At 42.3% G+C, this 27,793-nt stretch overlaps 2 protein-coding genes across 11 annotated transcripts in view; both read left to right on the top strand.

Moving 5' to 3' along the window:
* Positions 1-1,736: 1,736 nt before the first annotated feature.
* nufip1 (nuclear FMR1 interacting protein 1) lies at positions 1,737-9,050 on the top strand. Of its 3 annotated transcripts, none has more exons than XM_061785208.1 (10): positions 1,737-2,122; positions 3,008-3,078; positions 3,841-3,945; positions 4,030-4,092; positions 4,168-4,244; positions 4,322-4,414; positions 4,697-4,875; positions 4,955-5,095; positions 7,645-7,889; positions 8,265-9,050. In XM_061785208.1, the coding sequence occupies exons 1-10, from the start codon at positions 1,903-1,905 to the stop codon at positions 8,919-8,921; spliced, it is 1,851 nt and encodes a 616-aa protein (XP_061641192.1). In that variant the 5' UTR covers positions 1,737-1,902; the 3' UTR covers positions 8,922-9,050. The 3 variants fall into 3 exon arrangements, with proteins under 3 accessions (XP_061641192.1, XP_061641185.1, XP_061641199.1); XM_061785201.1 differs by having other exon boundaries at positions 1,741-2,137; XM_061785215.1 differs by lacking the exon at positions 3,008-3,078 and having other exon boundaries at positions 1,744-2,137.
* Positions 9,051-9,893: 843 nt separating this feature from the next.
* Positions 9,894-27,793, top strand: part of LOC133483691 (transmembrane protein 47-like) — a 98,961-nt gene continuing 81,061 nt past the window's right edge. For 3 of the 8 annotated variants that reach the window (XM_061785228.1, XM_061785257.1, XM_061785239.1), the window contains exons 1-16: positions 9,910-10,408; positions 11,439-11,596; positions 11,704-11,819; positions 13,027-13,165; positions 14,387-14,471; positions 14,570-14,710; positions 14,787-14,956; positions 15,962-16,062; positions 18,713-18,942; positions 19,621-19,831; positions 21,459-21,687; positions 21,774-21,926; positions 22,021-22,180; positions 24,433-24,529; positions 24,625-24,841; positions 24,921-25,165. In XM_061785228.1, the coding sequence (XP_061641212.1) occupies positions 10,265-10,408; positions 11,439-11,596; positions 11,704-11,819; positions 13,027-13,165; positions 14,387-14,471; positions 14,570-14,710; positions 14,787-14,956; positions 15,962-16,062; positions 18,713-18,942; positions 19,621-19,831; positions 21,459-21,687; positions 21,774-21,926; positions 22,021-22,180; positions 24,433-24,529; positions 24,625-24,841; positions 24,921-25,165 (2,596 nt within the window). In that variant the 5' untranslated portion in view covers positions 9,910-10,264. Of the gene's footprint in view, positions 10,409-11,438; positions 11,597-11,703; positions 11,820-13,026; positions 13,166-14,386; positions 14,472-14,569; positions 14,711-14,786; positions 14,957-15,961; positions 16,063-18,712; positions 18,943-19,620; positions 19,832-21,458; positions 21,688-21,773; positions 21,927-22,020; positions 22,181-24,432; positions 24,530-24,624; positions 24,842-24,920; positions 25,166-27,793 lie in introns of all 8 variants that reach the window. The other 5 variants (XR_009790179.1, XM_061785270.1, XR_009790177.1 and 2 more) reach the window with 3 other exon arrangements.

Consider the following 27,793-nt stretch of genomic DNA (forward strand, 5'->3'; position numbering starts at 1 on the left):
GCATGGGGAAGTTCATCGAGTTATTGCCCTCTGCAGGACAAAATATGTAACTGCTCTTATCACGTATAAATACAGTTTAGCCCGTGTGAAGCAACAATGTTTGTTCAGTTTGTGTGTGTTTTTTTTCGTTTGTTTATATTTGAATAAGTGATTATTTTTTTCGGACAGTAGACGTATACAGTCATTCTTCGTTATGTCACAGGTTACAGTTCAGCTATTGAGGTTTCTAACCGCTAGTTCCAACGAACAAAAGGTGGTTATGCAGTGGCGTCGCTTGTCCTATTTCAGGAGGGGCTCCAACTTCTCATGATTAGTGAGAAATATATACAGTGAATGGTGCGAGTGTGTGCTAAGTGAGTGATTAAGAGGCATGGCTCCCGCAGGTCGGGGCCATTAGGCCGGACAACCACCGATGAAGAGGGCCATCCCACCCAGACCCGCAGAACCAACCTCGATCCCCACAACCACCCCCGCCAGCACCCACATACCGCCCTGGAGCGTGGGAGGTGGACCCCCCGCCCCAAACCAGGCAGGGAAAAGACCCCCACAGTAGGCCCCACAGCCCGCAGGGGACCGCCCGTGGGAAGAGGAAGAGGCGACCGCAGCGGGACGCAAGGAACGGAGAGAAGAGGAGGAAGCAGGCCCGAGGAGCGAAAGTGGGGCCCCACCGCCCCCACCAGTACCCAGAGCGGGGGACCCAGGCGGGTGCCAGACGGCACCGCCCCAGCACCCACGGAGCATGAGCGAGTCACCATCACACCACCATTACTCCCCAGGAGGTCACCCCAGTGGTATATATATATATGTGTAATTGATTTTTTCATTCTGCTGATATTTTTTCTAACGCAATATATTCTATGATGAGATTTAGCCACTGATGGATGTTAATAGCTTGTTTGTTTTTCCAGTTTAATAGAATGGTTTTCTTAGCGGTAGCTAACGCAAGTAATGATTGTGACTATTTATTAGGGAGGTCGATTATGCTTAAGTTGCCAAGTATGCACAATCTTGGGGAAAGTGGAATCCTGCAGTTTAAAATATACAAGAGTTTTTGTATAATCGAAGACCAAAAGCATTGAATTGGTGTACATTCCCATATAGCATGAAAATAGGTGTCTGGGGTATTTTTGGTGCATTGTACGCATATATTAGATGGAGAGAAGCCCATTTTATGCATAGTGTACTGAGTAAAGTGTGTTCTATGAAGCACTTGATATTGTATAAGCTGTAGAATTGTGTTTTTTTTGTCATTCTAAACATATTGTTACAAATATGTATCCAGTAGCTACGGTCAGCAGACATGGAGAGGTCATCTTCCCATTTGGTGATTGGTAAGTGCATTGATTTAGTACATGAAATTAATTTCTTTTCTTTTAATAACTTTTGAGAGATTTATTTTACTTTGCGGGAGAAGCTTCATTATTTGCTTGACAAACTCCGGCAGTTCGAGGGTGCTCTGGAGTGTTGGTATTCTTTTTTTTATTGCTGCTTTTAATTTACTGCATTGAAGAAAGTTTCCGGCTGTTATTTGGAATTCTTGGAACTCTTGGAAAAGATACGGTGTTGATCTGTTCCATGGGCGAGTCGAGGATCAGAAGTTTAGGGATGCCAGGATTCATTTTATGGGTGCTTCAGAAAAGCCCATGATATCTTTTCAATGTTAATTCCGGGTAGCTTTGTTTTTAAATGTCAAGGAAGTTTGCCATACTAACAGGCATACTGATTCCACCTTCCATACCAGTAGGTGGCAGTAATACACCTTAAGGCTATGTGCCACCCGCTATTATCACCAAGAGAAGAAGATTGAAGCAAAACAAGCACATGTGATTGTGAGCGAGGCCACGGCAAGTCGCCGACTTCTACTTTTATTTTCATCTCTGCTGTATCGAACTAAGATTTCGGATGCGCAGTATGGATAAACTTGGCTCCTATCCTCCGCCTAACTTCGACTGTCCTCCGCCGAACTCCATCCAAGTGTCACGGCCTCAGCAGCCCGTCTCAAGAAGCAACTTCCACCCGAGCATGTGGACTTGGAGCGAGACGCCATCCGAGTCCGAACCCAGCTGGGCCTACAGCGGCCGAGCAGCGTCAGGACCTGCTTCCCAGTCACGAAACAATGGATGTCAGTATTCGTACGGTGAGCGTCAACGTTTATGAGCGTGCTAATCAAATGATAAAAACGTGCAAATGTATCAAAAGTCACTGGGTGTTCCTAATGCGCACACAAGCAAATGTCACCGTAAGGTTCGCAGGTTCTTTTGACACTTCCTAATTTCACCCCCCAAAATTCAGAGATTTTCCACTGAGCGGCATCATCTTTGTATGAAGTAGATGTGATGCTGTTACAAATGCATCTTGTTCAAGCTCCCACATTTTTTATTTTTAAATGAATTGACTGCCAGCAGACAATTTGAAAATTGAAAATGCACATTTTCTCACGTTATTATTCAATGAGCGCATGGTGGACCTTCACTTAGCAAGATGACAATGTATTGTTCAGGAAATATACTTTAGAATCTCGAAATGTTTCTGTATCATTTGATATGGAGGTGCAACAGTTCATCGATTAATCAACAACTAATCAGTTCTCAAATCAACAACTATTTGGATCATTGATTAATCGTCTAGAGATTTTACAAATCCTTGGAATTTCAGCCTCTCGGTAAATATTCTCCGATTTGTGTAGTCCTCCATTAAAGCAGACTGTCTTTGTGTTTAATAAAAAATGCAAAATGTTCAATATGATTATTGAAGTAAAATGTACATGTTTAGTTAGCAGAGGTGTGTGTGTGTCATCCCAAAATTATGTACATTTCCTTAAAAAAAAGGTATAAAATAAAGGAAACACATTTTAAGAGACTTATCTGTCTACTTGTATGTACTGTGTGCAAATGTTTAGGTACTTAGTATAAGACCTCAGCATTTCATTATTCTGCTACATTTTAATGATGACTGAGGGCACCAAAACTTCATCATGATATTGACCCACACACTTAAATTGGCTCAGGTCGTGAATGGTATCACACTGGACAACAAAGTTGGAGCAATTACGGACCAGCAGGCAACCGTGGGAAAAAGGTAAGTTTCGTGAAATTGTATTTAATCATTTATGCCAGGGCATCAGAAACTTGGGTCCGGGGGTCCCTCCAAAGGAAGAACATTTTCCAAGGACCCCTTTATAATTCAAATACCAATAAAACAACCATGTGTACTAGAGGAGTGCAACAGTTTAGTCTGTACCTCAGTTTTTGGGCCACCGTTTAAGTATGTGTTTTGTATGTAAACAGAACCTCCCCGCCCCCCAGAAATATTGTCTCTTTATTTAGATTGAATACTGCATTTCAGAGTGGACCAATTCCAGTATTAATGATGTACAGAATAATATAATTTTGTTCATGTGAAGTTATTACACACAACACTTTCAATTGGTAAATTTACCAAAGTAGCTCTCTCATGGCACACTAGCGTTCCATGGCAACCTGGTTGGGAATCACTATATAGTAGTATAAAAAACTAAAACAACAAACACAACTCTACCTGTATTGACGAGGAGGTTGGGATTTACAACTGATTGCATGTTATTTTCTTTCGTTTATCTGAGGTGGTACAGTAGGTCCATTCTAAAGAATTCTGAATAGACTCACTTAGTGTCAATGCAAAATCAATTTTATAATCTGACAAAACTGTTCATAAGGGCGCATCGTGCCTCAGTATTTTACAGAGTACCGTCGCAACCCCGATGTGTACGCGCCATGTGCGGGTTTCTCAAACTCCTTTATGTTACCAGGGTGCTGTCTGGCTGCTTCAATATGAAAAACGTGTCTTTCTTTTACCTTTCAGCATCAAAACAAGAAAGAACCACATTTTGTTCATTTTTGTGACACTTGTGACCGAGGATTAAAAAACCAGGAGAAGTATGAGGAGCATCTTGCTCAACATGTAAAGGTAAGTTCTTTTCCAGTCCTGTACTTGGATTGCTCCACACCAGTGGAGTGCAAGCTCTTAATACTGATTCTCCTTCTTTTATAGTGTTCTGTCCCAGATTGCAGATTCATGGCTCATGAAAAAATAGTGAGCATTCATTGGAAAAATGTAAGTACACACCAGAACTCTTTATCCTCGTTCATAGTGTGCCCTTTGCTAATAATATTGCTTACTGTTTTGCAGACCCATGCACCCGGAAAGAAGAGAATTAAGCTGGACACTGCAGAAGAGATTGCAAAATGGAGAGAGGAGAGGCGCAAGTCTGTATATTAACGAATGGATGCTGGCAAATCTTGAGGTCTTGGTCAATGATGTGAGCTTTGCCTCTTCTTTCCAGGAACTATCCAACTGTACAGAATGTTGAGAAAAAGAGAAAACTGATGCAGGAACGTGAGAAGACGGGAGCCGTTTTGGAGACGGCTCAGTTTGGGTAGTTTACTTAAAAACATCTTAACCAATTTCAACATATTGTAACTCTGTGGAGGCTCAGGACATACGCCAGAAAGACCTCATTAAATTTGGGCTTGGGATTTGATTAAGATTGTGAGACAGGGATCTTTTCTAAAATAGGACAGGAGATTGGTTACTATGAAGGTTTGTTTGGCCATGGCGTAGTTGTAAATGGTGTGGGTCATTAATGGAATGTCATGGAATTGTTGCCCAAGTTGAACTATTTTCAGGATTGGACCATCTTTTATACTCTTATGTATAGACGGATGAGAGGCAGAGGACGTGGGCGATGGCGGGGGAGAGGTCATCAGAGGTTCCAGGGGCAGCATCCCCAAGGTCCGCATCCGTCCGACGGTGGCGCTGCAGCAGAGAGACCGCCGCCCCTCACCCAGCCCGGCCAGAATGGTGATCCTCTGGGGGTGTTGGCCAAAAGTGACATTGGTGAGTGAGTGCAGGAATGTTTCACAGTGTCTCAAACTGACCCTGTGCGTCATCAATTTTTCTAATGCCTTCCCGTTAGAGTCTGAAAAAGAGGATGCAGACACTGACTCCAGGACCGCTAGCCTTGTTGTGGCCCCGAAACAGATGAGCGTTGCTCTGGGGTCTCTTTTAACCAACTATGGCTCCATGAGCGAGAGTGAAGGTGATGAAGAAGCACAGCGTGAGTTTATCTCTTTGGCCTTTTGTTCATTTGTAAACCATTTCCTTGAGCCATCATTGTTGTTTTTGTGCCTTTTTTTTTGGAATGTATTTCACGACTAAAGGCAAGCCAGTTGTGGACTCCAGTAAGAAAATTAAACATCCATGTACATCCTTGCAGTTTTAGGAACAGTATTAAAAGCAGATTTAGACAAGTACAGAGAAAGCTGCATCAGGAAAGGCTTTACTCTTATTAGCAGCAGTAATATTACAGGGATCTCGTTTGATGTGCTTCCCGCGTCCTAGACCTGCAAAAATGATCAGCGATGCAATAAGCACGGGGGATCTGCGTCCACTGACGCTCAACATTGCTTACCTGCGTATGTGTGCAAGGTTCGAATTAAGCGGTCTCCCGTCGCAGTTTGTAGGTCAAAATTTGCATTTTGTGCATCAAAAAACACGTTGAAAAGAAAAACTGCAAATCAGGTTTACTGCGAAGACGGAAGCAGGCAGTGGCGTATGTGACACAACGTGCTTACATCACCCATACGTGGCCGGGAAGACAGCAGTTACAAAATGTGACGTCGAATAGAGAAGTGAGAGAGAAAAAAGACTAAGTGGTGTAGCATTTCTTAGTGAAATGCAAGTCGAGCACCCGTTCGTTGTAACACGGACCTTTCTCTCCACCGAGTATGACACCGCGTCGTGGGACCCGAGAGACAAGGGGGAAGTTAACATAGCACAAATCAGTGAGCTTGACGTTAGTCTATTTTGCTAACATAATGTTAGCACTGCGGGCTGCAGAGTGTCTCTTTTAAGTATGAGTACTGTGGAATGTGTGGCTTTTTTATTTTTTTAAACCTTAACAAGGAAAGTGTAACGCAACCATAACGGTACATACAGTGTGCTTTTTGCTCAATATAGTCACTGTGTGACATATGGCCAATCTGATGATCCATAAGTGGCAAAACTTCGAGTCAAGTAGGTGAAAAACGTGGCAAATGTGGCCAGAGAGGGATAAAGGCTTCTTTATACTCGCGCGGACTGCGACCGCACTGACATCACTGCGGCTGTCCTGCGCGTAGTTTGCGTTTATACTCGAGCGCAACCGACGCGCACAGTTTTGAAAATGTACTGCAGTTCACCTCCAAGTCGGCGTGTCGCTACGGCTGGTATTGGCTAGGACACCACAGGGTGGAGTTTCCTCTGCATTTTTTTGGCTGTTTCCGGTAGCCGTTTTTACTTTCAGTAGCAAGGAGCAAAGCAACAACAATGGCGACCGTGGAACAGTGTCTGCTAGAACAAATGGACCTGGATGACCAGATGATACGTTTAATTATGCTGCAAAATCGATCAAGATGGTGGCGGCGTAGATGGTATGTAGAACCAAGGGGCACGCTGAGTACGTCATCACAGCATGTGACTAAAACGGACCGGAGATGATCTCCGCGGCATTCGACGCGCAGCAACAAATTTTGCCGTGGGCGCGTCAAGATACGCAGAGGGTCCGCACAGGCCAATTCGTCGGTCACGTGAAGCAATGCGGGCGTTGTCGGCCTCGCGACCGCGGGAGTATAAAGAGGCCTTAAGAGTAAAATGGATCATCATCATCTTGTACCCAAAGGAGGAGGGTTTTGGTGAAGGGAAATGAAGGAAATATTTTTCTTTCTTGATGTTTCTTCATTTTAGTTTGAAGAAATTGAACACTTCCAAAATTTGTAGTAGTACAAATAATATTTCTTATTCCTCGTCAGCTGGTCTAAGCTCATAAATGCACAGCCATGAACCTAATGTATGAATATGTCACAAAAGGCTAAAAGGCTAGCTGTTTGAGTGAAGATGCACAAAGGCCAAAACAAAGGTTTTTAACAAACGGTTCATTTAAAATTTGTTAAATTAAAATATGTAAAATTGTTTGAGACTTCACTGTTTTGTCAAGATGCCAAACAGAAAGGGGGAAACTCAAAACTTTATTTTTCTCAAGTTCAGCATTTTTTTTTAACACGTAAACTTTCTTTTTTTATTTACTTGCTCTGATTCTGAAATGCAGCCTTACTTTTATTTAGTAAATGAGAGAACATTACACAGTTGTGCTCCTACTGTATGTTTGATTACCAGGACAGAATTTGTAATGTGTGCAATTCTTTATTATGTTCTAATATATCAGTGGGATAAAAACACATCGATAGTATCGTTTATCTCAAAGGTTTTTGGGAAAATATATTGTTGTAAAAATTTGCTATCGTGGAAGGCCTAAACATAATAATATATTGAGCGAGAGCAAGAGCAATTGATAATACAAAAATATTGTACAGACAGTATAAAAGATTAAAGATAAAAGAGTAACAACTGTAATAAAAATCTGCAATATAGCGGGACCGTGAAGCAAGAACTGCGATGTAGCAGAGGATTACTGCATCTGTATTCCGTGATAAGTTTCAGGGACTCATGGTTTCCATGACATGTGCATCCCGGGACTCACATAGTCTCAAGTGTAAAATGATCTATGATATTAGCGTGATTTAGGTGTGTTTTAGTATGATGATTTTAAACGTTTCTCTTTGTTTTCAGACTCTACTATCCAAAAAGGCAAAGACCTGCTCCAAGAAAACAAGGATTTGGTAGACCAGAAAAAAAGACCCTTCATGGACATCAAAACCTCAAAACAGGACACGCAAGCTTCCAAAGTATCATGTCCTTGGTCTGCCCTGAACACATCAAACAACCGAAGAGGACGAGGGAGAAGAGCAGGAAGGAGAGGTCGGGGTGGACACCATGATATGCTGCAAACACGGCGGCCCACTCTCCTTGAGATGGTGAGGAGTTGCCATAGATTGTCTGATACCCTTCCAGCCATACATGTTCATCCAAACTTTGGGCAAGAGGCGGGATAAACCCTAGAATGGTTGCCAGTCAGTGTCCGGGCACATACAATATAGACCAGTGATTAACAAAGTGTGGTAGAGGTAACGCAATGACTGAATTATAATCTGTTCAAACTGCTTGTAGTTACAGTGGCCTGAATTTTTTTTTAATCCAATACAGTACATTTCATAAGTACAGTTCAGTTCATAAGTACTTATAAGTACAATACATTTGTGAAAACCCACACAAACAATATTATATTTTTCTTATTTCTTGTCTGTTTTGAGAGAATGCTGAGCCTCTGTTTTTGTTGTGGTTTTGTTCAGCTGCTTGCCCCGGATATACGCCATGAGAGAAACGTCCTCCTGCAGTGTGTTCGATACGTGGTCCGAAACGACTTCTTTGGCCTGGAGAGTAAGCCTCAACTCCAGCTGACGCAAGCTACAGGAAGTTCAGACCAAGAAGTGGGAAGCAGGACTCTGTCTGATTCTCTGGTTGGTGGCAAAAAGTGTTCAGTCAAAGGTGGGACTGCATCTCACAGAGCCCCCGCTTGGTCAACAATATGTAAGGAGGAAAACAAGGAGATTGGTCCAGTTAATGTGACAACCAAGATCACAGTCTGTCACAGTTCGTCAAGGAATTGTGTGGACGAGGGGCCGCTTGATGACCAGGCTGGCTCTGGACCACCAGATGACGACGCTGTACCTGGTTCACCAGACCACCAAAGTGGCCCAGCATGTGACCAAGCAGGTGCTGGTTCACCATGTGACCAAGGCGACGAAGCCACGCGGCCAAGTGACTGTCTAAGCGCACAAAAATCCAAAGATCCCCCGGTGGATTCTTTAGCAAGTGCAGAGCAGGTTGCAGAGGACAAGGAAGAAATGGCAACCACTTACTACCACAGCCATGATTCTATGGCACCTCGTGAAAGTAGGTCAAGCAATAATATTTATGAGGATGAAATATGGGAAATTTCAAATTGATTTCCATTTCTGTTTAGAAAATCTCTGTAATTTTGGTTGCTTAATTTTTGCCAAATTTATTTGATGCTACAATGACAACTTTGCAAAGATCTTTTTTTTTTTCCTCCAGCAATAAATGCAAAAAATATTTTCGAGCTTGTTTTTTTCCCCAAAGTTCAACAAACAGTTCAACCCGCTGGAAAACAAGTCTTTATGAATCACTGACTTCTTCGTTAAGCCGTATCTAGAGTCTAAACAACAAATAATGAGATACGGCTGCCTTCAAAGATGACAAATGTGCTCACTCTCTTTTACTTAAATATAAGTACCCGTACTTGTTTAAAAAAGAAGAAAAAAACCACACCAAATCTTTTGCCGCAGCTGTTATTGCTCCCCAGTTCACGTTACTCCATGCGGTTGTCCCGTTTTTTTTTCTCCTCCCACCTCATAAAGAACCCAAGATCTCAGTCAATCAAGTTCTCAACTGTGGTTGATTTAACCACTTTATTTATCGCTCTCTTTTTAAACATCATGTTGTGGAGATTGAAATGAGTAACAAGCAAATGTTGCCCAAGTAAGGAGTACAAAGTATGGATCTCTTTTCAAATATAGAGTGTTAAATTTAAAGTCGACTGAAAAATACAAAAGTAAGAAAGTATTTCCACTAAATAACTTGCCACGACTGGCTTCCTTTATTTTTTTGCAAAAAGTCACAAAGTAGCCACCACTGTATGCATTTCATTTTGGAATAAAATAACAAGCTATCTACTTAAATAAAGTAACAAATAGTTCACACTTTCCAACCACTGGCTGCTTTCAATTTTGGTGTATTCTATATACTTGTTACCATATAATATAGTAACGAGACATCTACAAAAATACAGCAGCAAAGTATTTGTACTTCGTTACATCCCAGCATTGGCTGCCTTCATTTTCACAATGAAGTAACCGGAGGCTATAAAATGCTAGTTTGTCGTCGTCATGACAACAAAACGTATAGCGTCAGGGTAACGACGACTTCGAAGATGTCGCCGGACATGCTATTTACTTTACGGGCGAAGATATTTTACTCACGTTCTACACTTGACTGCCCAGTTTAGAAAACATTTAGTGCACATTTAAAGGCAGCTTAAATAACGTCACGAGCTCTAAGCTACGTACCGCTGCGTAACGACATATTGAGTTGTCAATCAACGCGTGTACTATTTGATCATTTACGTATGTTACCATAGCAATGGAAATGTTGGACGGCGACCGGACAGATACACAAAAGAGTGTGTCGATATCCCTAAGAACACATTTATGAGAAACAGAGAACTTGTGCCGGGCGCTTTGGATCGATTTGAGTAGCAACGGACTTCATAATGGCGGAGAGTTGCGTTCAAGTTGACCCGCCGTTCGTCGAATTCAAAGACGTGCAACTGGGCAAGGTCTACAAGACTGTCATCACAGCCATTAATGTTGGCAGAACCACGAGGGAAATATGTTTCGAAAACCCCAAGTTGAAGGTAAAGTATATTTTGCCACACCACTCTTAGCTGTCTCAAGTACAGCGGCTTTGGTATCACTAGCTTTCATTATCATTACCTCAAGGCTTTGACTTTTGTTTGTTTGTTTGTTTGGACTCTACGCATAATACAATAATACAGAAAGAAGAAAAGTGTGTCGTTAAGCTCCAGTCTGCCATGTGCAATATTGTTTGCAGGAGGTAAAACATTGAGAATTGTACAAATATTTTACAGTATTTCAAAAATGTATAGACAGTTGAAAGTAGGAGAACCCTTTGGAATGACCTGGAATTCCGCGTATGTTGGTCGTGAAATGTGATCTTATCATGTAGTGACGACAATACAATAGTGATGGAAACAATTATACGATATGTTTTCATGTTATTGACATGAAACATGTAAATGTCACAGTGCAGGATGGAGAAAGTATGTGAACTTTTAAGTGGTAGAGCCTTCTTTCAGCAATAACATGAACCAAACGTTTCCTGTAGTTCCAAATCAGATCTGCACTACGGTCCAGAGGAGTTTTTGTCTTTGCCAAACTATTTCAATTCAGCATCATTTTACAGGATGCACAATTCCAGCAAGGAATCCCCAGTCTTGATGAACATTCATAACATACACTTTCAAGCTCCATGCAAGTTAACAATTCTTAATTGGAGATATTTTGAAAACTCTTTCGTTCATGTTTGACATCAGGAAATGCCTAACTTTTCTTGAGAAGAGAAAACTCAAAACTGGTGTGTTGTTTTTTTTAGGCCCGGGCAGCGTTAACACGTCACGTTGATTAGTCTGAGAAGCTGACGGAGATGTAATTAGCCTAGTGGTTCACATACTTTTCTACTGTGCACTGTTCATTTTAAAATGTTTTCCTGTTGTTATGACTGAAATGAAGATCAGATCACATTTTTATGATCAATCAATGCAGAAATACCGGTCATTCCAAAGGGTTAACATACATTCTCTTGCAGCTGTATGTGATTGGGTGAGTGGATTTTTTTTCTTCCTTTCTTTTCTTGTTTTCTTGCAGGTGTTTAAATTCTCAGCACCCAGATCTGCTAAGAATGTGGCACCTGGTTTGTCTGTGAGTGGCTTATTGGAGTTCACCCCTGAGGAAGAGGATGAGGTCACAGACTACATTTATATTCACGTAGATGCCGCGGAAATCATTAAAGTTCCATTGCAGATGTAAGACAAAATATATATACAAACACCCCTTTTTTTGTCATTTTCAAAGCCGGAGTGTGAAGATTTTGTATTTGTTGACATTTCATTTTGTGAATGTGTTCATGTAGTTCTCCCCGGGCTTGCTCCCTATCCATGGACTCGGAATTAGACTTTGGCTTTCTTCCTGCCAGCGGTCAGATTATCAGAAGACTTATTCCTATCACCAATCGAGGATCAGCATCAGGTAATTCAGGTTCATCATCTTTTCCATATCGCTGAAGTACTGAGCCCCTGAAGCAGTTATCCTCTGACACTGTGCTGTGTCACATTAGTGTGGCATGAGAGATCATCTGGTATGCGGCGGGAAAATTCTTCAACTTCAGTAAGGAGCGCTAACGTGAGCACATTTCATAACAAGCAGCAGATCGTGAACAATTATTCCAACGAGGCCAAGGGCTTGCTACAAGCTGACATAAAACAGTGAGAAGTAAATGTGGTGTATTTAACCCAATCATACAGTTTACAAAATTCTGCTAACACACAATGCAAAATGTAATTAATGGGCTAACTAAACTAGCATTAATGCTGCGGTAGTTATAACCCTTTATACAAGAAATATTTGAATACGAATGGCGGAGAAATACATGTAGACAGACAATATAACAATATTCACAGACATATATTCTTTATCCTCTGCGAAAAATGACAAATATTGCTGCATCTTACTTAGTCACTTTGTTGTGAAACTCTGTATTATATTGCTCCCAGTGGCCACCAGAAGGAGCACAATGTCAATGGGCATTAGAGAATTAAAATCAAGATATGCAAACTGTTTAACTATTTTTATTCTATTTAATGAAATGATTACAGTATGTTTCTATAAAGTATAATACTTTAGGGTGCTATTTTTCGAAATTAAAAACACATTACAAACAATGTTTTTTTTGTTGTGGGGCTCGAATGGATTAATGGCATTTCCACTCATAAATTGATTTGAGACACAATGCAAGTCTTTTGAGGTACACGCGTCCTCACAGAGCGAAATACACTCATAAGTAATGGTGGCACCACTGTGTATGACAACACTAATGTTACAAAGGAGTCAAAATCTATCCATTCTATCTTTAGTGGGCTGGGAAAGCAGTGCTACACCCTATGAGGAAGCAAATGGTAAAGGATGGGACTTGACAGGATAGGATAGGACAGGGGGTAGCAAGCCAGACAGTGTAGTGGGAGTTGCAGTTCCCACAACCCCCCCCCCCCCAAAAAAAAAAAACGGTAAAAGAATATGTGCAAATGAGAGGGTTAAATAAACAAGCAAAAAGTAATAACACTAGGAATATTAAGCAAAATGATCTGCCAAGAGAATTGGAAAATTTTATTTTGACTCTGTAGGTTATGAGAGAATGTGCATAGTTTTATTTATATCTCATATGCGTGCGTGTTTGAAGGTGTGTTCCAGGTGATGCACAGTGGAAACTCTTTGGTCCGACTTTCACCTTGCACTGGAGTCGTAGCGGCTAGTGGCACCAGGTGGCTGACAGTTGAACTGCATGCTGACAAACCCAGACAAGTTGATGAAAAAGCCCTGTAAGGTTGTTTTTATTATATTTGACATCAAACCCACATAACGGTTAACTTTAGCTTCTTTCATCTATTCAGCATGAAAGTATACATTACAAGTAGACTTTACGCCGATCTGATCGGTGTTATCGGTATCGGCCGATAATTAGCATTTTATGCTGATCAGCTGATCGGCTTTCATGTCATAATTCACTGATCCGATCAATGACGTCATCGATCGGCTCCGCACAAGACATTTAACTCCGTGTCTTCGTCGCGTATGAATCCAAAACCTAGTTTATTTTTAGCCTTGTCACGTGTCTTGTGGCGCAGTACTGCAACTATCTGACGGCCAATAAAGTTTTTTAAAAAACCACGTCGTCAGTGTGGGACTATTTTGCGGTGTCTCAGACAAACAACACGTAAGTTATTTGCAGTCTGTGCACAACTGAAATACGTTGTGGGGAACGTCATCTAAATGCTTCAAAACACAACCGCAGCGTGGGGAAAAAAAAAAAAAAGTAAAACGGGCAAACTCTGGACAACACCCATCCATATAGCTGGGTCAGTGAGAAAGTTAGCGCCTATTATTTCTGTCATGTTGTAACGTTGATTTGACCTAAATTTATGTCAGTGGCCAATCCTTGAATGCCCCCTAGAGGTCATTGATGTTTTAACTTTTGTCTAAAATGCTAGAGAACAATTTGAGCTGGGACAACTCCAGCACGCCCGCAACCCTTGTGAGGATAAGCTGTACAGAAAATGGATGGATACAGTATACAGTACACAAGTATATACAAATATATAAATAGACACATTGCTCCATCTTGTGATCGGATCGGTGATCGGTTATCGTTTTTTTAAAACTTGCAGATCGGTGATAAATCCTAATTACAAGTAGATGTAATTTTCCTTTTGAAATCCATTGATCAGCACGTAAACTCGTATGCCAATGGGGTTAGTTTCAATCAGCCATATTAGCACAAAATAGTATATCTGCATTGATACCTACCTCTCGCACATGCCAGAATCATGTTTTTAACCCTTACATACTGTTCAATTTCCATGCAAACATAGAATGTTCCAGGTCGATTTTGACCCAGGCTAAGAATATCCTCATCATAATTGTCTATATCAAAATGTATCAATAGCCTGTCTGACTTTAATAAATGGATGATGAAGCCCTAATTAGTGTTTCAGAGAAAAGTTACTAATTCCACTTTGTGCATGTAATGGCTAACTTACCAGGGTCAAGCTTCAGAGTCACTCCACTGTGGTTCTCAGTGTCAGAGCTCAGGTGGTTGAACAGCATCTTGAGGTCTTGGACACACAGGTACTGCAGCCAATTATTGTCATCACTGTGCTACATACAGTAACTCAATGTCTCTGATAATCATGTAACTACAGTATGCTTGTGATTATTTTCTACAGGGGGCCCCGCTGTCCCGTCTGTTCTTCGGACCTGTCTACTTTGGGACGTCCCGTGTGGAGCGTGTAGTGTTGACAAACAATGGGCCCCAAGCATGCGACTGGGTCTGCTTACTTCAGGGTTCTGCTGCTGGAACCGAAACTGTAAGTTATCTCCAAATATAACTGGAGTGAATATTGGAATATTTGAGATGATGATGATGATGATGATGATGTGTAGGGAGCAAACCTTGACAAGACCACAGACGTCGCTTTGCTAGGCAAAATGCAGCGGTGCAGCCCAGGCCCCCGCTGCCCATGTCCAGTGGTGGAGTGTATTCCAAACCAAGGCCGATTGGGACCATATAAAAAAACTACTGTGGCAGTACGCTTCAGCCCAGTTTTCCATAGGTAAACTTACAATTGTGTGTTCGGAAAAATAGTGTTAAAGTCATTAATAAGTTGTAGAGTTTTCAGTATGTTGTCTTCTACTGTACTTCATTATATTAAAGTTGGTCATTAAAAGCACCAGCGGGATACAGCTGTGCCTTGAGATACGAGTGACTCGATTTAAGAGATTTTTCGAGATACAAACCGTTTATTGGGGTGATTTTTTGCTTTGACTTGTGAGCAAAAATTTTCAACTCAATTCAGCTCACTTCACAACAAGCAGCAGTTTCGCAGATAGAATTTGTTAACAAGTCTTCAAAAAGGGTGTTTCAAGCTGTTTATTGACACCCCAAGTTGTAGTTTAATGTCAAACTAAATATAAAACAGAATTACATGCTGTCTATTTAAAATAAACAAATAGTCTTTAATGTCTATTTATTTTAACGCTAGCAAAGAGTACAAAACCTCTGAGACGGGCTAATGAATAGCATCAGTGTTGTGGTGTACAACCCTTTAGGAACAGATATTTGAACACAAGCGATATACCCAGTGAATATAACGATACTAACAGGCCTATATTCTTTATCTTCTGCGAAGACCGACTAATATAACTGCGGCTTACTGAGCAGCTGTGACCGAATCCTTCATGTGCAATCGTATGTCTTTATTATATTGCCACAGGTGGACATGGCGCTCACACCGTAAGGAGCACACAATGTTTGCTGAATTGTAGGAAAAAAATTTGAAAAAAGCGCTTTAATTATTTGAATTATTTTTAATTCTTTGTTTTTATATTGTAGTGTGCTATTTTTCTTTTCAAAAACACATTACACATTTTTTGTCGTATTTTTGGGGAGGAGGCTGGAACAGAATAATGGCATTTGCATTCATTTCAGTGGGGAAAGATGATTTAAGATACAAGTCTTTTGAGTTATGAGCATGATCAAGCAAGCAAACTAAACTAAACTCATATCACAAGGCACCACTGTATTGGTACTCACAGAAGTTGCTACTTTCCCCACTCAGATTACAAGTCAAGCCTCGATGCCAAGCCAGTCGGCAGGACTACTGCCTTTTTCTGCACCTGGACTTAGTTAGAAGCAAGCATGGCTTCACTCACCGAAATGGTACTCACAAACACACACTTTTCTATATTATATATTTTACCTAATTTCACAGTGAAGACATTGAAGGCAAGTGTATAGTTGGATACAGATCTACAATTTGCTTGACACATTCTAGTTGTGTTTGCTGTCATGTATAAATGCACATCCTCATATTACCCCAATGATAAAACAATCTTTGAATTATTAAAATAAATATTTATTTAAATTTGGTTTAGCATTTTTATGGCTCAATTTTTGAAACGTCACAGTGGAGTGTGGTTGGCACCAGGCCTGCACGATAATTTGTTTGAGTGTTAAGGGTCTGCTGCAATGTTGCTGTACTGTAATATACAGTGAATTGACAATATTAAATTGATTTTAAATGTTAATGTAAATTATTAAACAATATTAAAAATGACCAGCAGAGGGACATTTTTGGACATGCTCAAAATATTAAGAGAATATACTGGTGCATTTCCTATTTCACTCTTCAGAATGAAACTAGGCAGGCACAAGGCAGCTGCATTAGTGCGCGAGGTGCATTCAGGGACACTGCCTAAATGGGAATGAATGTGTTCTTTTGTAATACAGTACATAATTGTAAAAATAGATTACTAGGAAAATTATTATTTGTATCAGACTGCTTAAGTTAAAACAATGTAAAATTGTTAAAATCATTTGTTCATTTTTTTCCTCATTAATGTACACACAGGACCCCATATTGACAGAAAAAAACTTAATTGTTGAAATCTTTGCTGAATTAATAAAAAATAAAAACTGAAATATCACACAGCCATAAGTATTCAGACCCTTTGCTGTGACACTCATATATTTAACTCGGGTGCTGTCCATTTCTTCTGATCATCCTTAAGATGGTTCTATACCTTCTTTGGCGTCCAGCTGTGTTTGATTATACTGATTGGACTTGATTAGGAAAGCCACACACCTGTCTGTATAAGACCTTACAGCTCACAGTGCATGTCAGAGCAAATGAGAATCATGAGGTCAAAGGAACTGCCTGAAGAGCTCCGAGACAGAATTGTGGCAAGGCACAGATCTGGCCAAGGTTACAAAAAAGATTCTACTGCACTTAAGGTTCCTAAGAGCACAGCGCCCACCATAATCCTGAAATGGAAGACGTTTGGGACGACCAGACTCTTCCTAGAGCTGGCCGCCCGGCCAAACTGAGCAATTGGGGGAGAAGAGCCTTGGTGAGAGAGGTAAAGAAGAACCCAAATATCACTGTGGCTGAGCTCCAGAGATGCAGTCGGGAGATGGGAGAAAGTTCTAGAAAGTCAACCATCACTACAGCCCTCCAACAGTCGGTGCTTTATGGCAGAGTGGCCCGACGGAAGCCTCTCCTCAGTGCAAGACACATGAAAGCCTGCACGGAGTTTGCTAAGAAACACCTGAAGGACTCCAAGATAGTGAGAAATAAGATTCTCTGGTCTGATGAGACCAAGATAGAAATTGTTGGCCTTAATTCTAAGTGGCATATGTGGAGAAAACCAGGCACCTGTCCAATACAGTCCCAATAGTGAAGCGTGGTGGTGGCAGCATCATGCTGTGTTTTTTTTTTTTTTTCAGCTGCAGGGACAGGACGACTGGTTGCAATCGAAGAAAAGATGAATGCGGTCAAGTATAGGGATATCGTGGACGAAAACCTTCTCCAGAGTGCTCAGAACCTCAGACTGGGCCGAAGGTTCACCTTCAAAAAAAGACAATGACCCTAAGCACACAGCTAAAATACCAAAGGAGTGGCTTCAGAACAACACCGTGACTGTTTTTTAATGGCCCAGCCAGAGCCCTGACTTAAACCCAATTGAGCATCTCTGGAAAGACCTGAAAATGGCTGCCCACCAACGTTCACCAGCCAACCTGGCAGAACTGGAGAGGATCTGCAAGGAGGAATGGCAGATGATCCCCAAATCCAGGTGTGAAAAAATTGTTGCATCATTCCCCAAAAGACTCATGGCTGTATTGGCTCAAAAGGGTGCTTCTACTAAATACTGAGCAAAGGGTCTGAATACTTATGGCTGTGTGATATTTCAGTTTTTCTTTTTAAATAAATCTGCAAAAATTTCAACAATTCTGTTTTTTTTCTGCCAATATGGGGTGCTGCGTGTACATTAATGATGGAAAAAAATAACTTAAATGATTTTAGCAAATGGCTGCAATATAAAAAAGTGAGAAATATAAGGTGGTCTGAATACTTTCCATACCCACTGTATATACATATACTAGTGTGGACTGAATGGGTAGCAACAATGGGGGGAAAAATGACAGTATTTTTGAGAGTAATAGCCAATCAGCAACATAGTGAAAAAAAAAGAACTATGAACTGGTTTGAACTTAGTTCAAAATTTTGAATTATGAACTATGAACCGCACTAATTTAATTTTGGAACGATGAATTGAACTTTGAACGAGTTGGCGCAGAAAATGAACTTTCCCAACACTGATCCTGTATTATTTCACATGGAAATATATATAAAAATTGCAATGTCACTTTGTTCCTATATCGTGCAGCCCTAGTTGGCACGTCTGCATCAAAGTTTTGACATTCGGTTTCGAATCTCGGCTCTAGCCTTTTACCTTTGCTTTTGTGGGTGGACAGTTAGGTTTAGTGAAATACCTATTCAATAATATTCTTTTAACTTGTCTCTTGCCAGGTAACAGCACTGTCGAGTTGGCAGTGACAGGCACTGGGTTGCCTGTGGCTCTGCTTCCAAGTCCCTCAGATAGATTCGACTTTTCCACCTGTGAGGTGGGCCAGCGTGGGGAACAGCTCTGCGTGCTACAGAATCTCAGCCCACATCTTCCTATCAACTTTCGCTTCCGTAAGTTGGCGCATTTTGGCGCTCAGCCCTCCTCCGGCACTATCACTCCTGGACAGTGTCAGGTGAGACCACCGCTTTTTGTTTACATCAGGGTTTCCCAACCTTTAAAGACCTTTTCATGATAGGCAACCATGGTACTTCCAAGTGGCAGCTTCTTGAGTGACTACCACTGATCTGAACTGATTCAAGCGATTTACCATGTTTTCTCAATCACTCGACCTTGGTCAAATTACATGGAAGGGTTTGTTTACTCATGGTGCAATCAGAGTTTCCTTGAGCTTTGCCGCACGGAAGTATGTGTGATGTCACGGTGAAAAGGTCTATTGTGCCAAGGCTCATATTTAACTGTAGAAAAATCTCATGGCACAACACCAAATGTATATAATGAAATAATGATGATGTCGTTTCAGTGTGAAATCTGGGCCCCATGCCTTCTGTTGTATGAATCTCAACGGATGGATAGACAAGTTGATAATGTGTCTTTTCCATCTAGTGGAAGAACATTTAATTGTGCTATGTTACTGTACATCACTTACACAAATATATGACCAAAGATGTACTGTATTTGTAAAAAAAATATAGAATTTGCAGATCAATTTATTGAATTTAATAATCACATCTGATGCTCTGTCACGGCAGCACACTTATGTGCCATGACACAGTGGTTGGGAATCACTGGTACACTGCACATAGTAGTGCAATGCAGTGGGACAATAGTGTTCTGTCTGTTGTTTCCTCAGGACATAGTTTTGTATTTCAATGCACGGCAGCAGGGCAAATTCCAAATGTGCCAGAAACTTGATGTTTTAGGATACGTCGCTCGCCAGAGGGCTAACGGCACCAGTGACGATGACGCCGAGCTAAGGCTTGGCAGCTTCTACACAATCTCACTACACTTAACAGCCATCTGCAAAATTGAGATGACACCTCCTTCTCCAAAATTAAATCCTGGTAAATATTACTAACTCCTCAAGTGCTCACGTTGAAAAAGTGAACAAAAGCATTCAGTCCAGGCCTTCGCCAGCCCCGAAAGATTTGCTATGGCTATGATCTAGGACAGTGGTTCTCAACCTGTGGACCGCGACTCCTAACTTGAGGGGTCATACATAAAATATTATCCACCCAGCCAGCCTTTTCTACACAACTTATTCCCTTCAGGGTTGCGGGGAGGAGCTTAACATCTGTGATTTTCTGTGAAAGGCGGACTACACCTTGACTTCGCCAGTCAATCACATATTGAGATAGACAACCATTCACACTCGCATTGGCACCATCACTGAGTGTGAACTGAAACCACGCTGCCTGTACACCACCCATGGCTGAAAATAGATTGTTACAATGGTCATCATTTAAAAAAAAGTGCATACCTATACATAGGGACCGGCGTGGGGACATAGAGACAAACAATTCACACTCACATCCACAGCTATGGACAATTAGAGTCGCCAATTAACCTACCATTCATGGTTTTCTTTGGAATGTGGGAGGAAACCGGAGTACCCAGAGAAAAGCCACACAGGCGAGGGCGGATTTGAAACCCGGTCCTCAGAACTGTGAGGCAGATGTACTACCCAGTCGCCCACCATGCCTGGCTGCTTAAAATCTCATATATGATTGTGACATTGCGCATAAATCTGAAATCCCTGCATGCACGCAGCATTTCTAGTTCTCTCTCATGCTCTTTTCTCATGTAGAGTTGTACAGGTGGGGCAAGTCGACCTCAGCAAAATATTTTTGGCTTGGAAGCACATACCTTCGGTCACAAGTCTCTAACCTGTGGATAAAGCTCTCATTTTGCAATAAATAACTGGGAACCATGTGTTGGGCAATGTTCGACTCAATGGATTCTGTGCTTGCCTTCAACCAGGCTCGCTATCTTGTCATACGCAAAACAGTGTGAAAATGATTCCGCTCTGTTTGTTAACAGGAATTAAAGTAGCTTGTTTACTTCTTTAAAAAAAAAGTTGCTTGTAGGGGTCGCTAAATATAGTAAAAAATCATTAAGTTGGCAACACTGACTGTGCTTTTGTAAACTAGCTCCCAACAGTTAGCAGGCATGTTGCTAGTGGAAGAGGTGTACAGGTCAGCACAGGTCATGAATATTTAAGTTAAAATGATAAATAATAAGGCATTTAGGAGTACATTTATGGGTAATTATGCTTTGTTGGCATTAGAATTATGAGGGGGTCCTTGAAAAAATGTCGTCCTTGTAAGGGTCCCTGGAACCAACCATTCTTCTTAACAAAATAGATGTGTTATTCAGACTTGTACTTTGTTCTGAATCTATGAGAGCAAAGTGAATTTAATTTTCATTTTAAGCATCCGAACATGTCAGTTTGGATTTTCTGTTTTCCTTGCAGTATATATCAGTGTCAAATCAAATGTTTACACTTTTTATCCTTCTCTTTGCAAATTTTGGCACTTGGCACAAATTAGATTTTTTTTTCAGTTCAGCCCATCATAAAGTCTACGGATTGTTTTCATAATTTCACCATATTCACCCGAATCGTTAATTAAAACATATGTTTTTTAATATATAAACTATTTTTATTTATTTATTTATTTTATTGTTTTTAAGGTATTACACCAGTAGTAAGCAATCCTACTGGTTTACGTCCTCACGTTCCATATAAAGAATTGGCCTGCTGCTACGGGATGGTGCGTGCTGCCGTGGTCAGCGCTCGTAAGACAACGTTCCACATGCAACACAGGAAGAGTGGTCAAAGTTCAGGTGGTGAGGAATTTCTGGCTATGCCAAATGACCGAGCCACGAGCATCCGACCAGCCTCACCACATACACAGTTTAGGTAAGGTTTAAAAGGAAATACTGTACACACATTCCAAAAAAAAGATGACAAGAACAGGGCATGTTGTCATCTTTTACTCTACGCAGGACCATCTTCACCGGAGTACACCGATACAGTTATGTGGATCCTGAATATGGCCTCACTTGGAAGGAAGCAGAACAAAGACGACTACATAGACAGAGTTACACCGACTTCATCAGGCAACTCAGACAAACACGCCTGCAGAAGATCAAGACAAAGTAAAAATCTAAAAACATACTTACTCCTGGCCCAATGGTCAAAAATGTAAGAATATGTGTTGAAAAGTAATCTCTCTTAATGTTTGGTTACTAGACTAGAAGAACAAGGGGACAATTTTGGGATTATATCCGCTCAACGCGTTGTACCACCTAAGATTCTCCTTGGTGACCTGAAGCCCAATCAGAAGTCAAATAGCGGGTTGAAGTATGCTTCCTGTGGCCAGCGCAAGGGCAAGACCCCCAGCGCCAGGCGGGTCAGCTGCACGATGCACAGAACAGTCAATCAGTTCGACAGTGTATTTTATATGACAAAAATTGAAGGTCCCATGCCATCAAGTCTTTAAAAAAATTCATACATAATCTTTTGATGTCATTTTATCTGGTTTGCAAGATAATTTAGGATGATAATGGCCAGGATGCCCTCTTCCAAGCTATTCTAGTTGGTCCAAAATCCCTGGCAGTTGAAATGATCAGATTTTTCACAATATTTGATATGTGAATTAGCTTTGCTCTGTTTGGATCGCTAATATTTTTAACTTAAATATAGAAAACAGGGCAGCACGGTGAAAGACTGTTTAGACAGTCTGCCGCACAGTTCTGAGGACCAGGGTTCAATTCCCGGCCCCGCCTGTGTGGAGTTTGCATGTTCTACCCGTGCCTGCGTGTGTTTTCTCCGGGCACTCCGGTTATCTCCCACATCCCAAAAACATGCATGTTGATTGAAGACTCTAAATTGACCGAAGGTGTGAATGTGAGTGCGAATGGTTGTTTATTTATATGTGCCCTGCGATTGGCTGGCAACCAGTTCAGGGTGTACCCCTCCTCCTGCCCGATGATAGCTGGGATAGGCTCCAGCAGTCCCGCAACCCTTGTGAGGATAAGCGGCTCAGTGAATGGATAGATGGATGGATGGATGTAGGAAACAGCTTTGCTCTGGTTGGGCCATAGCAAAATCATCGTGGCATGTGGCCAACTGTTCATAGCAATGTGTGTTTGGATTCTTCTATGTGGGGTCTTACTATTATTTTGAAGCAGAATTCACCAAGTGTTGGAATGTTGGCCCACTAATAGGTAACCCGAGCTGGAAGTGGATGTGGGTGAAAATAAAAGAGAGGAGGAATTTTTGAGAGGCTGGTCCTGCACTCCCATTTACTTGAACATAACTGGCGTGCGACAATCATCACTGTTGCGCATTGTGTCAACAATGCTATTTCATCCACAGTTACATTATAAATTATAAATATAGTTAAGTGTTGTTGTAAAACACAACATATGTACATATACTTTAGACTGTATTTGTATGGCTTGGAGGCGACTGGGACTCGCTCACTTAAAACCCGGAAATGCTGTGTTGCCGTTCAGCGAAGTTGAGTAGGTGTGCACCAACCACAAAGTGGCCAGGTACACAAATAATTAGTAACTATCTACATCACAAACACATGGAAATCTGATCTGGTTGTTTTGCAAGCCTTTTGCCGTTTATTGCCTTTTGCATTTAATCGAAAAACTGTATATATGTCAACCTTAAACCATGTCACAGACTCATTTTGACCTACGTTGTGCATAAAACAGTAGAAAAATTTGGATTTTGATGGCATGGGACCTTTAAAAAGTACTTAATTCGTCACATCCACAGTGACATTTGTTGTTTGCATTTAACCTATACCTGAATAGCATTTTGAGCTGCAACCGTGTAGCGGTTACCACATCTGCCTCACAGTTTGGAGATCTGGGTTTGACCGGCAAGCTCTGTGTGGAGTTTGAATGTTCTCTCCCCGTGTTTGTACGTTGTTTCTCAGCCTTTCACCCACATTCGAAACACATGCTTCACAGATTACGTGAAGACTGGTGTGAGTCTGAATGAGTGTTTGTCTACTGTATACGTACCGTACCAGAGCTACCAAATGTTGCAGAACATCCGTATTTTGTTAAGGAAATCACTGTATTTTTGTTACGGAAATCACTGAACGCTGACTCGTTATGGCCGTAAAACTGATTGTTACGGATCGGACATTACAGGCCAGTACGGTGCCGTCTCCGGCCACCATGACAAAAATTTCAGAAATGAATTGGATGAAATCAACACTGTATTGTTTAAAAAAAAAAAAAGAAAACAACCTGGTTTGGGCACGGTATTTTAATATGTCACTCTGGGAGTCCTGTGAAGGGTTATCTGGGAGTATGGGGTACCGGACCCCTTTAATACGAGCTGTTCGGTCCCTGTATGACTGCCAGCCAATCGCAGGGCACATATCAACAAACAACCATTCGCGCACACAATTACACTTACGGGCAATTTAGAGTCTTCAATCAACCCACCATGCATTTTTTTGGGATGTGGGAGGAAACTGGAATGCCCGGAGAAAACCCACGCAGGCACGGGGAGAACATGCAAACTCCACATAGGCGGGGCCGGGATTTGAACCCCGGTCCTCAGAACTGTGAGGCAGATGTGCTAACCAGTCGTTCACTGTGCCGCCCTATTATTATTATTATTTTTATCTAGAGCTCAGTGGATTCACATGCAGTTCCAGCGACAAGCCAGGAGATAGCAGACTGTGACAGGACTTTGACACCTCAGGAGCTTTACCAGGTTATCATAGGTCAGTTTTTCAATATACAGATATTTCCATGCATAGTTCAATATTTGGAATTTGTATTCCTCTAAAAATTTTAAATGTGTCTTATTTCCCACAAGGCCCAATATTTGTGGACTTTGGTGAGGTGTGTTTACAGTCAGTGTGTGAGCAGAAGGTGGAGCTGATCAATCCCCTGCCAATGTTTGTGTGGGTCCAGTTTGAGGTGGACTGCTCTGAGCTGCAGGGCTCATCTCCCCTTTCTCACGTGCTTCCACCTGTTTCCCACAATGCAGTAACCCTGACGTTTCAAAGCAACAAGCTGGGTCACTTCTACAGGTTAGAATAGGAAGTTGCACTGCATCTACTTTATTTCTAACCACATCAGTCTTGTTTAAATATATTTTTTGATCTCCAGACCTGTGTCTTACACAGTGAATCAACAACATCCTGGACAGATTCTGGTCAAGGCCCAGGTTGTCCGAAATTACCTGGAATTGTCCACCTCCCTGCTGATACTTGTTCCCAACGCAAACCTACTTGCCTCATCAGGCTACCGAAGCTCAGTTACCCTTCGGAACACGCGTAATCAGACAGCAGAATTCATGTGGCGCCCGATTGTTCCAGAGAGTGGCATCCTCTTCTCTATTCGACCAGCCACAGGTTCTGACAGTGTTCATATTGCTGTGGCGGGTGTACATTTGGCACCAGGACCTTTAGTGGGGACTAATCTGACTTGTATCCAACTTTTAATACCACCACTATCACATCACAATTATATAAACTGTCAAGACTATATCAAAACGCAATATAACAGCCATCTGCAACTCTGCCACATACATCATTTGGAGGAGTTAAGAATTAATAATGATCATACACACACACACACACACGCTCTTAAAACTGGGGATGTGGCTGTTCAGAATTAACCAATCACATTCTAACTCATGTTAAATTAACCCCAAATAAAGTTCAGATGTTCTATCCGCTCTATAAACCCCAATTCCAATGAAGTTGGGATGTTGTGTAAGACATAAACGTAATGTAATGATTTACAAATCCTGTTCAACCTATGTTTAATTGAACACATTGGAAACATAAGCTATTTGATGTTCAGACTGATAGTTTGTTTTGCAAATTTTCTCCGTCCATCCATCCATTTTCTTCCACTTATCCGAGGTCGGGCCGCAGGGGCAGTAGCTTTAGGAGGGACGCCCAGACTTCCTTCTCCTCAGCCACTTCATCCAGCTCTTCTGGGGGGATCCCGAGGCGTTCCGAGGCCAGCCGGGAGACATAGTCTCTCCAGCGTGTCCTTGGTCGTCCCTGGCGTCTCCTCCCAGTGGGACGTGCCCGGAACACCTCACCAGGGAGGCACCCAGGAGGCATTCTAATCACATGCCCGAGACGACTCATCTGGCTCCTCTCAATGTGGAGGAGTAGGGGCTCTACTCTGAGTCCCTTCCGGATGACCGAGCTTCTCACTCTATCTCTAAGGGAGCGCCCGGACACCCTATGGAGGAAACTCGTTTCGACCGCTTGTATCCGGGATCTTGTTTTTTCAGTCACGACCCACGTGACCATAGGTGAGGGGTAGGAACATAGATTGACCGGTAAATTGAGAGCTTTGCTTTGCTTAGCTCCTTCTTTACCACAACGGACCGATAAAAAGTCTGCATCACTTCAGACGCTGCACAGATCCGCCTGTTGATCGCTCGTTCCATTCTTCCCTCACCCGTGAACCACAAGATACTTGAACTCCTCCACTTGGGGCAGGATCTCATCCCCGACCTGGAGAGGCCACTCCACCCTTTTCCGACTGAGGACCATGGTCTCAGATTTGGAGGAGCTGATTTTCATCCTACCCGCTTCACACTTGGGTGCCAAGCGTTCCAGTGAGAGTTGGAGATCACGGCTTGATGAAGCCAACAGAACCACATCATCTTATAAAAGCAGAGATGCAATACTGAGGCGACCAAACCCGACCCTCTCTATGCCTTGGCTATGCCTAGAAATTCTGTCCATAAAAGTAATGAACAGAATCGAATCTGTGACTAAAGGCTAAAGTCTAAACCCTTGCCGGAAACAAGTCGGACTTACTGCCGGAAATGCGGACCAAACTCTGACACTGGTTGTACAGAGATTCGGTACCCCCCTACTCCCGAAACACCCTCCACAGGACTCCCTGAAGGACTCGGTCGAACGCCTTCTCCAAGTCCACAAAACACATGTATACTGGTTGGGCGAACTCCTATGCACCCTCGAGGACCCTACTGTGGGTGTAGAGCTGGTCCACTGTTCCACGGCCAGGATGAAAACCACACTGCTCCTCCTGAATCTGAGATTCGACTTCCCGACGGACCCTCCTCTCCAGCACCCCTGATTAGACCTTACAAGGGAGGCTGAGGAGTGTGATCCCCCTGTAGTTGGTCCCCCTTCTTTAAAAGTGGGACCACCACCCCAGTCTGCCAGTCTAGAGCACTGTCCCCAATGTCCACGCAATGTTGCAGAGGCGTGTCAACCAGGACAGCCCTACATCATTCAGAGCCTTGAGGAACTCTGGTGAATCTCATCCACCCCCGGGGCCTTGCCACCGAGGAGCTTTTTAACCACCTCGATGACCTCAACCCCAGAGATAGGAGAGCCCGCCTCAGAGACCCCAAACTCTGCTACCTCATGGGAAGCCGTGTCGGTAGAATTGAGGAGGTCTTCGAAGTATTCTCCCCACTCACTCACAACATCCTGAGTCGAGGTCAGCAGCGCCCCATCCCCAGTGTTGATGGTGTACCGCTTCCCCCTCCTGAGACGCCGGATGGTGGACCAGAATTTCCTCGAAGCCGTCCGGAAGTCGTTCTCCGTGGCCTCACCGAACTCCTCCCACTTCAACGACCACCAAAGCTGCATTCCACTTGGCCAGCCGGTACCCATCAGCTGCCTCAAGAGTCCCACAGGACAAAAAGGTCTAATAGGACTCCTCCTTCAGCTTGATGGCATCCCTCACCGTTGGTATCCACCAACGGGTTCTGGGATTGGCCCCTCGACAGGCACCGACCACCTTACGGCCACAGCTGCGGTCGGCCGCCTCAGCCTCCCCTAGAACATGAGCAAATTTTCACAATTTTTGAATTTCATGCCTGCAACACGTTCCAAAAAAGCTGGGACGGCATGTTTACCACTTTGTTACGTCAGCTTTTCTTTTAACAACACTCAGTAAGCGTTTGGGAACTGAGGACACTAATTGTTGAAGCTTTGTAGGTGGAATAATTTCCCATTCTTGCTTGATGTACAACTTCA

This window comes from Phyllopteryx taeniolatus, chromosome 1 (assembly GCF_024500385.1).
Source record: "Phyllopteryx taeniolatus isolate TA_2022b chromosome 1, UOR_Ptae_1.2, whole genome shotgun sequence".
In the NCBI taxonomy this organism is placed as follows: domain Eukaryota; kingdom Metazoa; phylum Chordata; class Actinopteri; order Syngnathiformes; family Syngnathidae; genus Phyllopteryx; species Phyllopteryx taeniolatus.